General features: G+C 39.8%; 1 protein-coding gene across 2 annotated transcripts in view; it reads right to left on the bottom strand.

Annotated features, from left to right (window-relative positions):
* The window catches only part of znrf2b (zinc and ring finger 2b), a 68,961-nt gene that overhangs the window by 12,613 nt on the left and 42,507 nt on the right, over nt 1-13,841 (bottom strand). For both annotated transcript variants that reach the window (XR_005992162.1, XM_041792427.1), the window contains exon 2: nt 12,150-12,245. Coding sequence is in view for 1 of the 2 variants with exons in the window: in XM_041792427.1 (XP_041648361.1) it covers nt 12,150-12,245 (96 nt within the window). In the remaining variant the exon portion in view is untranslated. The remainder of the gene's footprint in view (nt 1-12,149; nt 12,246-13,841) is intronic.

Genomic DNA, 13,841 nt, shown 5'->3' with positions numbered 1-13,841 from the left:
GACAAAAACAGGCAGAAAAAAGTGGTGAAGATGGTTTAAAACGGACACAAATGGGTTTCAAGTATCAAAAATGTGCTAAAATTGGTGTTAAAGTGATGAAAAAGGGTTAACATTTGGTAAAATTGCTGTTAAGTGGCAGCAGTGTAATTTAAAAAGCATTCTTAGATTTTTTTTTTTTTTTAAGGCATCTGGTGACCCCCTCTCAGTGTCTCATGGCCCCCAAGGTGGTCCTGAGCCCAAGGTTGAGAACAACTGTTCTAGACAATACCTCAGAGATTCTCTAAATGGTTCAGGTCAGACCAGTTGGTTGGCCAATCATACACAGCAGACCAGTTTCTGGTAGTTTTGGCTTCACTGTGGGCAAGTGCCAAGTCCTGCTGGAAAAGGAAATCAGAATCTCCATGAAGCTTCTCAGCAGATAGAATCATGAAGTGCTCTTAAATCTCCTGATAGATGGCTGATAGCGTTGACCCCGGATTTGATAAAGACCAGTGGACCAACAGCAGCAAATGACATGGCACCCAAAACCATCACTGACTGGAAACACTGGACTTCAACACAACTAGTCAAATCCACTTGCCTGCATTTAAAAAATATCAGAAGTGCATTTCCTCTTTCACACGCCTCTTTCTGTGGCTGAGTGAGTGCCATAACATACCAGCTCTCTGCCTTAGCTGGTTCACTTGGAGTACTTTCCATCTCCTCTGATGTCTCCTCTCTTTTCTTCTTGCAATGGCTGCTGTATTTGCACCTGGGGATCAACATTTATCAGTTCCACCTCCCAGTAGAATATCCTTTCAGTTCAGCATAATAGTTTCTAATGCACAAACAAGCAGGAAACGTGGCAATAGGGAATTGGCATGACAATCAGACTGTCAAGTAGCGATTGGGTGGAATGTTGACATATCAAAAGTAAGTAGTGGCCAACACCATAGTCAATTTTGGTGTTATTTGACACAGAAGTACAAATCAGGCTTTAATGTCAGGCAACACAGCTGTGGAATAAAGGATTATAGAAACAGATGGCTAAGGAACTAGCTTAGCATTTATAACGTTAAAAAAATTAGCATCAAACCAAAAAACTAAGAAGAGCATCCTGGTCCATCTGTGAGAAAAGGAGTCAGCTGCTGACAGTAACTTTTGAAAAGTAATATGACTTGAGATGCCCACCCTTAACACTAGACCTTCTGATTGGTCAAATTTACCCAAGGCTGTTCTTTAATTGTATCTTACTTGATGTGTATACAATCTTATAGACTGACAGTCTTTGACTTTTCCTAAAAGTTTGTTTTACAGCACCTGAAGTCATAAAAAAAATCTTTGCCTAAACCCACATTTTGTTAATGGGCATTTATACATAGAACCACCATGCAGGTCAAATTTACCTCATACAAAGCTTTGATTTTCCCACTCTATTATATTACACTAGCAATAAATAGATGGCACAATGGAAATACCTTCTCTCTATTGCAGCAATGCCTCATCAGAAGCAACAGATCAACCTTCAACATGGATACAACAGGGAAAAAGGGCATTTACCATTGTTAAATGTCTAAAGGTAATCTCAATGCTTTTAAAAAAGAGGAATCTGGTGATGAGGAAGTTTCAGGATCAGCAATCAGTCCAAAGATGATTTCCTATGTGACAGATCATCTTCCAACGGAGATTTAGATTGCTATCTGTGGTTAATAAGCTGTTCAATGTCAGACGTTAACTAACAGTCTTTGATCAGTGCTATTTATGAAAATCAAGGCACTTTAATGACTGGTAAATTTGACCCATTGGCTATTTTAGGTATATAGAGAACCATGGCAGTTCTAGTGTTGAGACTTTTATATACAAAATCAACTATGGGTCAGATTCATACATATTTCAATGTATTATTAACTGCAGGGTTGTGATGTAAAGACAATCCGATATGGATTGGTTAACTGATCTTCATGTCTAAGGTACGAGTGCATCGGTATACAGAGCCCTGGATGGGTAAAAAGGAGGCACGAATCGGTCTGTGAACCAGTTTTGACATTAGAGGTCGGTTCACTGAGGCTCTGCAGCTTGTTTTGATAGTCCGTTTTGTCATCCAGAGCTCTGCGCACTGATGCACTCGCACCTTAGACATGAAGATCAGTTAACCAATTAAGCGAGATGCCGTTCGCTGTAGGTGCTAGCTAGGTAGCTGGATGTGTAGCACCGGTCATCGCCAAAACAACACCTTTCAATCGTCCTAAAAGAAGAAGACATTCACACCCCTATTGTAGGGTCAAACTATTCTGTCACAGACTGAGTGTTTAGTCTAAAAATAATGGTTGTGATTCCTTTTTGAAACCATTCTGCCTGCACTGAAAACAACCAGACGTCGGCCTCACTGGCCATCGACCTCTGTAATGACTCCAGCTGAGTGATCGTGCATCAGGCAGCAGGAAGTAGCGTTTACTGCAGGTCGACCTCTGAGCCGAGTTTCTTATCACGTCCAGGCTTGTTGAACGCAGAACAAACAACTTTGCTCTGACAGAGTCATCAGTCTGTTTGACTGCTGGTTGTAAATCAGAAACGAGGTCATGAAAAATCTCCCGCTCTTTAATGCAGCTGTAGGACGCCACACATGCAGGGAGAGCCGTGATGTCATGCACTCTGAACAGCTGCTGTGTGTGTGTCTGTGTCATCACCCAGTGAGGGATATATTTAGAGGCCAGAGGTTTATGAGTGTGTGTTTGAGTGTGAAAACAGACACCATAAAGGAAGGCCAGGCCACGACAGTTACTGATGTGACAATCTGGGGAATTTTCACCTCCAACGTTTCCTGTTTCTGCACATGCCGGTTATCAGCACTGACTTTTATTTAGTAGAGCCAGTAATCAAGTCATGTCAAGTCTGATGATTAACTTGCAAGTGCATGCTATAGTATTTCAGTTGTTGAGATATTGTTAAGATATTACTTAGCTCTGACATAGCCTGAACAAAAGACTTTTCCTGGACACAAAGTGATCAAGAAAATTTTTTTTACCAGTATGATCCAGGCATTGAATATCTGTCTGATCCCGACTTAAGTAGCTACACTGGGAACTGATGGGCTGACCAACAGCAGAGCAATGCTTCAACCAATCACCATGCAAACCAGATCAGTTTCCTAAACTCAGCCCAGCACTGCTCTGAGCAACAGTGTTAATTTTGTTGACTAAAACAATGACTAAAAATTTTCATCGACAGCCTTTTTTTCCATGACAAAAACTAGATTAAGACTAACAAAAATAGATCTGTGATGACTAAAACTGACAAAAAGTAAGTTTAGTTTTTGTCAAGATGACTAGAAATGTAATATAGTTTTTTTGTTGGACATTCAAAAGCTGTGATATTTCTCCACTGTGGGTAAATCTGTCTATAATCAAGGCATCTGCAGCTATTCTGCCTCAGGTGTAGAAAGCAGGGACCCCAGGTTTGGCAGAGTGCAGAGAACACACTACCATGATTTGGTACCAGATTTAGGCTAGAAAATAAATGCTTGGACATAAAGTAAAGACTGAAATGTGAGGACTTTTTATGGATTAAAACTAGACTAAAATGTCTTTGTTTTCGTCGACTGAAACTAGACTAAAACTAAAAAGAGTAGAAATGACTAAAATGGGACTAAAACTAAAATATAATTCATCTAAAGACTAAGACTAAAATTACAAATAGCTGCCAAAATGAACACTGCTGAGCAGCTGGAGAGGAGAGATCACAAGCTCACAGGAACACTGCAAGTTCATGTGGGAACTGTAAGATCGATTGCAAGATCTTCAACCGAGTCCAATTTGAGAATAGCATGTAAAAAACAAATAACTTTGCCTTTCTAGGGTTGATTTGCTGTTTATTTCAATATTTCAAAAGGTTTTGCTACATAAATCCTGTTTTTAACCTCCAAAATAAACTTTTTTTTTAAATCCATGGTGTCATATTAGCTCTGTGACCTTCTAAGAGACATATGACCTGTGGCTTCTCCCACCTGTTGTATATAATGTTGATAGAGTGATTAGATTTAAAATCAGGACTCTGTGCATTGTGTTTTATTTTGAAATTTAACATATACATTACACATTCTTGTTCCCGTTTTGGTCTATCTGCCCCACCTGGGTTTATCCATGCTGGAAGTTAACCTGACTCCCCAAATAGACGGTTTCATTTATCCATTGCATGTGAAATATCAAAATGGATTTTCAATACCACGGTGAAGTCTGTATTACTTTACAGAGCAGAGGCCTGAAGAACAGCAGTCACCACCATGAGATGAATTCAGACATTTATAAACACCTGCCTCAGACGAATCATTAGAATACGCTGGCCAAACTCCATCAGTAATCTGTGGCGACTATGTAGCACAGTAGGAACACTGCACAGACTGACTTTGTGGCATTTGAGGGTTAAAAAAATCGTGGACCTACCTAACTGGTGGCTCTAATTTTAAAGGTAGGTTTTAGCATGCGTATGGCTGCTTATTTGGCCCTAAATATCGGTGCGTTTGTCCTGGTGGGTGTAGTTTGCCAGACCTTGGCAGACCTGGCCAGTCTCCCAGGTATGCAAGGCCTGGCTGACAACCTGTCTAGTATACATTCCCTCTACTTCTTTTACTACTTCTTTTCTTTCGTTTTAGTTTAAAGTGTACATCTCCCTACCTTTTTTTATGGATGGATATTTTGGAGATTCTTGTCCTTTATAGTTAAGGTAACAAAAGAGAGACTAAAAATGGAGGAGGGATGGAGTCGGGTAGACTAAACATGCATTTAACAACCATGGTAAGGAGAAGAAGCTGTTTGTAATTAGCAAGGATCTAAAGCCTATTTTTATTTGCTGCTTCCCTTTCCTGAGTTAAACTGATGTTCCCCCTTTCAGTAAGTGTTTTTGTCTTTAGCCTTTCACTGACTGTTGTTCTCATACTGTAGGGAACTGACTTGACAATGGACATCAAATGACTAGTCGACGGTAAATCAAAGAGGAAACAGGACCTACTGAACAGGAAGTCAGCCGCTCTCAGAGGAACTAAAACTGCTCCAGCACATTCAGCAAATCCAGAAAATCTACAATTGCACACGAACACCTCTTTGTATTTGATTAGGTTTGTGTGTTTCTATAGGCTGAACTACAAACTTGACATTAGCTCATTAGGTGCAGTTATCTTTTTCTCTGTGCTCATCTTCCTTGATGGATTCCAGTCAATAAAAAGTTTGACTGCTGTCCCTTTTCTATTCAGACATGGGGAGTAAAAGTAGGCCATCCATGCTGAGAGGAAAACCCAGGAAGAGATGATTCTAAAGACTTAAATAGAACAGAATAAGTTTAAAAGAAAGAGATTCTAATCACTGCTGAGGAACCAAAGATACAATCTTTTTCATTTCAAATGTTCTTATGTCCTGTCAAAACCTGGCAGCCACTTTACCCACAATGCATCAACACGGCCAGCAGTCTGGTCTCAGAAATAAATTTACAGTCTTCCACCAGGGATACTCAGGCGACAGAGCAGTGTGACGGCTGAACTGCTGCAGATTGTTCATTGTGGTCTGTCTTTGTATTGATTTTCAATTTGATTTTGCCTACTGATAATGGAACTGTTCAATGTTCTGCTTGTGTGTAATTAATATATTATTTCTTTATGGGTTTTCCAACCTTCTGGCCTAAACACATTTTTACATTTCGTCTCCTAAATGGGCCCAATTTTACAAACCTGCAGCTGCGTGCGCACCAAAGCTCAGGACAGAGACCTGACCTCCTACCTTTAAGTATGTAAGGGTTAATGCCTGACGAGGTGTCCAATTATCACAGATTAATGAACGACGTGGAGACGCGTCGGACAGTTCAGGCCTCTACAAAGTCCATTAACCTACTTATACCATGGTCAGTAGCCAAAGAAAAGAAATAATCGTAAAATTAATAAAACCACTAATTTATCATTTCATATGTTTTGCGATCAAAATATAAAGTTTGACTAAAGCACCAATTCCTTTTCCCTAGCAATGCTGAAGGGCTTGACTAATAACTGGAACAGTCTTGTCGCACCAGAACAACAAAAACTAGTCTGCTCAGCACTTTCTTAACAGTTTAATCAGTGGAAAAGCATTAAAATGAGGATGACACAGATCCATCTGATCATCCTATGAACCTGTAAGATAACATGGACAGTCATCTGATAGAAAGCTTTGTTTTATCAGACCAGCTGTTTGAATAAACAGAATTACAGTGCCGTTTAAAAGTATTTGCCCCCTTTCTGATTCCTGATGTTCTTGCATATTTATCACGCTTAAATGTTTCAGATCAGCAAACCAATTTTTATATTTCACACAGACAACCCAAATAAATACAAAATAAACAGTGCTTAATGATTATTTAATTTTTTTAAGGTGTGGGGGGGGGGGGGGGGGGGGTTCAAACCTATCTTTCCCTGTGTGAAAAAGTAATTGCCTCCCTTGTTAAATAATGAGTTAACTGTGGTTAACCACAGTTCTTGGAAAGCTGAGTTCAGTTTCACTGGCCACACCCAGGCCTGATTACCGCCAGATTTGTTGAATGAAGAAATCACTTAAATAGAAGCTGTCAGACAAAGTGAAGTAGGCTACAAGATCCCAGAAAGACAAGCCACGATCCAAAGATATTCAAGAACAAATGAGAAACAAAGTGATTGGAATCTATCAGTCTGTAAAAAGGTTACAATGCCATTTCCAAGGCTTTGGGACTCCAGCAAACCACAGTCAGAGCCATTATCCACAAATGAAGAAAACTGGGAACAGTGCTGAACCTTCCCAGGAGTGGTCGGCCAACCAGATTACTCCAATGACGACTCATCCAGGAGGTCACAAAAGAACCCAGAACCACATCCAAAGACCTGCAGGCCTCACTGGCCTTAGTTAAGGTCAGAGTTCATGACTGAACAATCAGAAAGACACTGGGCAACAATGACATCATGCAAGAGTTCCAAGGCCAAAACCACTGCTGACAAAAAAAAAAAAAAAGAAAAAAAACCACCAAGGCTCGTCTCACATTTGCCAAGAAACATCCTGATGATCCCCAAGACTTTTGGAGAAATATTCTGTGGACTGATGAGACAAAAGTTGAACTTTCTGGAAGTTTGATAAAAAGAACATCATGCCAAAGTCAAACATGATGGTGGCAGTGTGATGGTCTGGGTCTGCTTTGCTGCTTCAGGACCTGGACCACTTGCTGTGATTGATGGAACAATGAATTCTGCTGTCTACCAGAAAACCCTGAAGGCCAACGTCCAGCCCTCAGTTCATGACCTCAAGATCGAGCACTCTTGGGTTATGCAGCAGGACAACGACCTGAAACATACCAGCAAGTCCATCTCTGAATGACTCAGAATAAACAACATTAAGGTTTTGGAGAGGCCAAGTCAAAGTCTGGACCTAAATCCAACTGAGATGCTGTGGTGTGACCTTAAATAGGCAGTTCATGCTGGAAAACCCTCCAATATGGCTGAGTTAAAACAATTCTGCAAAAAGGGGGGGACAAAATTCCTCCACAGTGATGAGAAAGACTCATCACCAGTTATCACAAATGCTTGATTTCAGTTATTGCTGCAAACACTTTTTCATGGCACTACATACCCCCTTCTGCACTACGAGGTCACAGAGGTGAAACAGAACTGTCCACGCCCTGCAGGTGTTGATTCTCCGGTAGAGACAGGCCAATATTTATCAGATATTATCAAGACAGTTTATCAGAAGTGTTTCCTTAGGGGTAAGGCCAAAACCGTATTTTTTTCATTACTTATTCATACTCTTTCAATCAGTGCTATTGGTCACTCTTCACATCTGTCCTTCTTTAAAAATTTTATGCCAATAAAAAATATCAAAAAGTTGCCAACTACGACCATTTAGTATTTAGTTATTAGTAAAAAAAAGAAAAACAAATAGTTTTTTTCATTCCATGGAAACGTGATGATCTTGAAAATATGAGGTTTTGGTCCAACAGCGGAGGACTTTTGAATACAAGGATGCATTTCTTAAAAACTAACATTTACAGGAAATGACAAACTGTTGTGGTCAAAGACACTTTAATGTGTAAAAAAACAGAAACACTGAGAGTTAACAATTAAAACTTTTCAAAGTGTAAGAGCTCAGAACCAGTGAGAATGATATAAACTCAGAGAAAGTGTTCAACACTGTGGGAGTTAAATCAATACTAATGATTTTGCTGTGCACCACCAGGTAAAGGGGGTCTAAAGGTCTTCTACGTACCTAACATGTTTTTTTTTTTTTATCTCCCTGCCTTCATCACAATAAAATTAGGATTTTGTTACGTGCCCACTTTGTGTTTTTAATTCTGTTTTAGCATTCATTAGGCACAATTTTACACAGTGGTGTTCATTTTCAATCATGGGCTATAAGGAGAATTCATACAGCTGTAGCTTTAGACAAGATTTATTTCTGTGATACATGGTCATGCAGAAGTTCCTTCGTTTTATTCTATTATAATCATGATTTTTTTTAACCTTGCAAAGCAGATGGATTTGCCCATTTCCATGTTTCTTACTGGCAAATCCATCCAGAAAGTGACAGGACCAATCAGCATCGAAGGGCAGTACTTTTGGTCATGGCAGAGTCGTGACGTAAGCAGCAAGAGGCCAGTGCAATTATGGTGGAAGAGATTAGCGCGGATGCTGCTAAAAGCGTCAGTTTTATCAGAACTTGACGACATTTCTTCGTTAAAAGAAAAACAACGAACAGCAGTGAGTTGTTCTCTTTTCAAAACTGACAAAAGTCGTGTACTGACATGTCTACTATCGCAATGGTCCGTGGTTCATGGTACAGTTGGTAGCGGCACACCTTGGTTTGGGGCTACAACATCACGTGTTTTGTTGCTCTGATTGGTAAGGATGTGACAGACAGAATGTTCATCCAATCACCCCCCCCCAAGTGTTTTTTTTTTTTTTTTTTTTTTTCCCAAAGGCTCTCCCCTTTCCCAAACGCTGTATATGAGCGGTTTACATCCATCTGGATGTGTGAACAAATCCATCTGGCGTGTCAGGTTAGATTTTTTTTGCATAAAGGGGTCGGGGAATTGTTTATTAATTGACACAGAGCGGTGAATTTAGTTTCACACACCTGCCTGCTGTGCTCTGAAGAAGAGACAGAGAGCTACAGGATCACTTAAAGTTGCATGCATGTAAATCAAAGATTATACTGTCTAAAACTTTACAAATAATGACCGAGGTACAGACGTCGTGGACATCCCTGCATCCCTCCATAAGAAAAGACTGGTTTACAAAGTTTCACTCCTGATTCTATTATCTCCACAGGTTAAGCCTTGTGTGGAGAGGTGGAGTGACTTGTTAATAGCTTTGTAAAACACTGAGGGAGCAGAATAATACCAGCTGTAACAATTAAAACAGCAGGAATAGATCTGTCTCTGCCACACTCTCTGTGATACATGGTCATGTAATGAAGACTGCTGCGTCTATGTCTCTCACCTGCGTGACTCCCGGGATTCTGTCTCTTGAGATCCTGAAAAAAGTTTGGAAACTTTTGCAGATTGTTAAGATAACTGTTCCTCTCACCCTGACGACTTAGAAAAACCAGAGGCAGTTCCATAAGGGCTAGTCAGAGCTCTTTGTAAGGATAAAAGCTTAAGTTTCTGTTTCATTTTTAGCTATCATTCCCTGCTCTGCCATAGCAGAAAGGGAGGGGGGAATGTGAAGAATGTGATTCTCCTGATCTCTCAGCTTTAGCAGATCGCCAATACACACTATTTCTTCACAATCTAAGATTGTCCTAACGCACACTCCTAGTAGGAGGCTAAAGAGAGACAGGAAATCTGGGGAAAGAGAGTGAGGGGAGGAAATGCATCAAACAGATCTATGTCATAGTATATCACCAATCATATTTACACAAATCATGGTAGTTTGAATATGGCTGTCTAACACAAGCACCCTTGGACAGGTAGACCGTAGGAGCCGGAGGTCGGACCACCAGCCTTCTGACTGTCTGCCACACACAGCAAGTTGTCTCACTCATTAAACTGGGACAGAATACTAGAAAATCTGAACTATAATATTCCAGAAACAGACTTATCAAAAGGGTTAAATTAACTTTTACTCTATAAAACATACTGACTGAACTTTCATATCACTGCCAGACTGAGACTCGTCATAAAAGCAATGACAGACCAAGGAGCGATTTACTTTATTACCTTTAATAAGTGACCGGCACATTCAAACTCAGCAGTCTGTAAAATGTTCAGTAAAACCTGATCACATCCTGCTGCTGTGGCTTCAAAGTGAGGATTATTTCAGTGACCTTCCTAAGGCCGACACGGCGGTCATATTTAGGCCGAGTCTTAGAGGCAAAGGGCAAATAATGGGCTAAATGATATTTAAACATTCCTTACATAAGTCATTGTTGTGTCCACATGAAGTCCATGTGAGTAAAACAGATCAGCGATGAATAAAAGAAGAAGCTGCCTGCAGGCGGCTTCGGTGTTAGTCTTCAGTTTTGGAAACATTACAGGAAGATTACACAAGATTTCACAGGGAAGCAGACTGCAAACAGAGGCTCACATTACATAACCAGAAAGCTGTGATTGTCTGCTTTCATGAGTGTTAGTCATTTTTTAAATGCAAAAGACGTGAACATTTAAAACGTCATTACAAGACTGTTAGGGGACGGAGGGTGGCATTTTTAAACACATTACACTCTGCATATTGTAAGTCCTGAGACATTTCTTTCAGTAATGTAGCACTGATTTTGTCTTCTAACCATCCCTGACACTGTAATTATTGAATAGACAATATGTTTTAGAACATTTAAATGTATTTCTGCTCATTATAAATCCAATAAACAACACAATTTGTGACACATTAACAGTAAAACTTTACCAGATTTGTCCTCAAGAAGAGAAGAAAACTCTTAAACTGTTGATTAAGGCTGTGTCGATTATTTCTACTGCAATCCAGGAATTAAAAAAATCTGATCACAATTAAAATACCTGACCGTTAACTGAAGATTTATGCAGATTTCAGCTGATAACAGATATAAAAATCATCTTCAGATGGGAGCCAAGACACCACTACAGCTGATCTCGCTACGTCTGTTTTTAGCTCACCAAAGCCTGTCGGTACATGAATGTTCAACCCTACCTCACTCCAAGTATTTAAATCCACAAACTGACTCTAGTTTTCGGCTGACCGCCGAGCTCAGCCCTACACATGGGTCTGTATGTGACTGAATGACTGACGACATTTTCAGAGCTGTATATACAGAGTTGCGCTATGGGCGAAGTTTAATTGTACTCAAAGCCGTCGGTTAAGGCTGCCTCCAGTGCAGTGATTACTTAGCAGTGCATTCGTTTTACAAGAACTGGACCACGTTTCTGTATGACAGAAAAAATAAAAAACAACCCGAAAAGCTTTTCATGATGTGAAGGATCTTTTTGCTCCTCTATAGACCTGCTTCGAGATAAATATGTGACAGCTGTGGTGAAAAGGTTAGTTGTTGTCTGACTGGTTGTGTTCAATGGCTGCTAGTGGAGTGATTAGCTCTTACTTAGCCACAGCAGCAGTTTTGTCTGAACTGGGCCGTGTGTCTTTTTTAAAACAAGGTCAGAGAGCAACACTGAAAGCTTTTCATGACAGAAAAGATGTGTTTGTTCTTCTCCTGGTCTGCTTCGGCATGGGTTTGCAATTGTTATGGGTGGAGTCTGCTGATGTATCCAAGGGCTGCTCCCACGATAGCCGTTAGCTCAGATGTAGCTGTAGGAAAGCGGCTGTTTAATCAGAACTGGACAACATTTCTTTTTAAAACAAAAGCATAGTCACAGCCAAAGCTTGTCTTGGCAGAGAAGATGTTTTATCACGTCCTAGCCTAGGCGTCAATTTAGTTCACAGAGTCATGAGTCTATGTCATGAGTCGCTCCGATTGGCCAGTCATGAATGTGACAGATAGAACGTTCTTCCATTTCCTGTCCTTTCCAAACACTTTTTATCGGAGCTACCCCGATGAATCTGAAATATATATCAATGCAATGGATTTATGAAACAGTCGTCAGGTTGGCTGTTTCCTGCCGACAGGGTTGAGACTTAAAAACATCAGTTCACAACTCAACATCTGTTCCACAGAGGCTTTGCTCATATATTATATCGAGTCTGTGATTGTAAGTGTCTGCCCTACCATTATACGTCACTCTGGGCTTGGTTAAACACAACACCAGGTGCAGATCCATCTCATCCGAGGACACGAACTTGGAGCAGACAGGGCACTTGAAGCCTGGACAAAAGGAGACAAAACAAACAATGAATAAATGAGAGAATAATACACCTAGGGTTTAGAGAAAAGCATTTAAATTTACATTCAACGCTTCTCTCCTACTCCTAACAAGATTAAAATCAATTAAAAATCAGTTCACCTTGACAGAAGCTGCCCCTAATTGCACTCAACTTTATTGTAGCAGAACCTTTCATAGAACAAAAGCACGCATTCAAACATGCTTCAAAGAAGAACAACCAATGGGAAATAAAATCAGAAACTGACAAGAATAGTTACAATTGTAAAGATTACAACATGATAAGAATGAGTAAAACGAACTAAATAATATTAAAAAAGATAAAGTTCACAAAAGATTCCCAGTGTCAAATTTTACAGATGGGACTTCAGGTTTTTAGTTTTTTAGGCTATGATGAAGTACATTGGTACTTCATCATAGCCCTCCATGATTAATCATACTTGTGGAAAATCCAGATTTGGAGGCTTTCTCTACCACTACCCAAGAGCTAAGCCTGATGGCGGACAGGACAGACTGGTCGGAAACGCTGCATCAGAATGAGCATGACTCTCTCTCTCCTCAACACTTATAAAAGCTACACATTCATTTAATAAGACACAATAAAATACTCTATAAATTCAGATTTTACTCCTCTGGACTAAAAGGAAAAGAACCATCCAGACTGTTATCAATGAAATGCATCACTGATTGTTTGGGGTATATCAGTGCCACTGGTATGGGTAACTTGCACATCTGTGAAAGCACCATTAATACCAAGAGGTACATTCATGTTTTGGAGCAACAAATGCTTCCATCCAGACAAAGTCTTTTGCAGGGTTGTCCATGCAAGACATACTAAGCCACATTATGCACAAGTTACAACAGCATGGCTTCACATTAAAAGAGCAAGGGCATAAGACTGGTCAGCATTTCCAGATCTGTCTCCTGTTGTAAATGTATGGCAACTTAAAAAGATGCACATCAAGCAAGAATGGTAAACAATCCCCCTTTCAGTGATTCAACAGTTCTTTAGTCCCCAGACGCTTACGGAGGGATGTTACTTGTTGCAGGCCTCTAAATTGGAATACATATACATAATTTCCAAAAATCATTCAAGTTTATCATTTTGATACTTAATTATCTTGCCTTTGTGCTAGATTTAATTCAGTATGAGTTGAAAAGGATTTGAGGGTCATCGTTTTCTGTTTTCATTCACATTCTACACAATGTACCAACATTTTTTAAATTACATACTCTTCATGTATAACCACTGTGAATTAGCCTGTTGCTATTTTATGCTGTCCCCTTTAATAATGTTCTCTAAACCTCCACTATAAGTGAAGCGTTCTGTTCTACACCTGTAGAATATATTGCAGGAAAGCTAAACAGTAGTTTGAGTACGCTTCTGGTGTGTGCTTTGAAAATTCAAGCCCAGTTAAGCATTTCTTTGGAAAAAGGTGCTTTTTTTGTACAGAAAGCTTTTATGTTAAAGGGCACATATTATGCAAAATGCACTTTTTCAGTCTTTTCTTTTCTTTTTGTAAGATTTATTTTTGGTCAATTTGTGCCTTTATTGGATATAATCTAGTTGAAAACAGGCA

This window comes from Cheilinus undulatus, linkage group 8 (genome assembly GCF_018320785.1).
Source record: "Cheilinus undulatus linkage group 8, ASM1832078v1, whole genome shotgun sequence".
Lineage (NCBI taxonomy): Eukaryota > Metazoa > Chordata > Actinopteri > Labriformes > Labridae > Cheilinus > Cheilinus undulatus.
The sequence above is the reverse complement of the archived record's forward strand: the minus strand, read 5'-3'. Positions and strand labels throughout refer to the sequence as shown.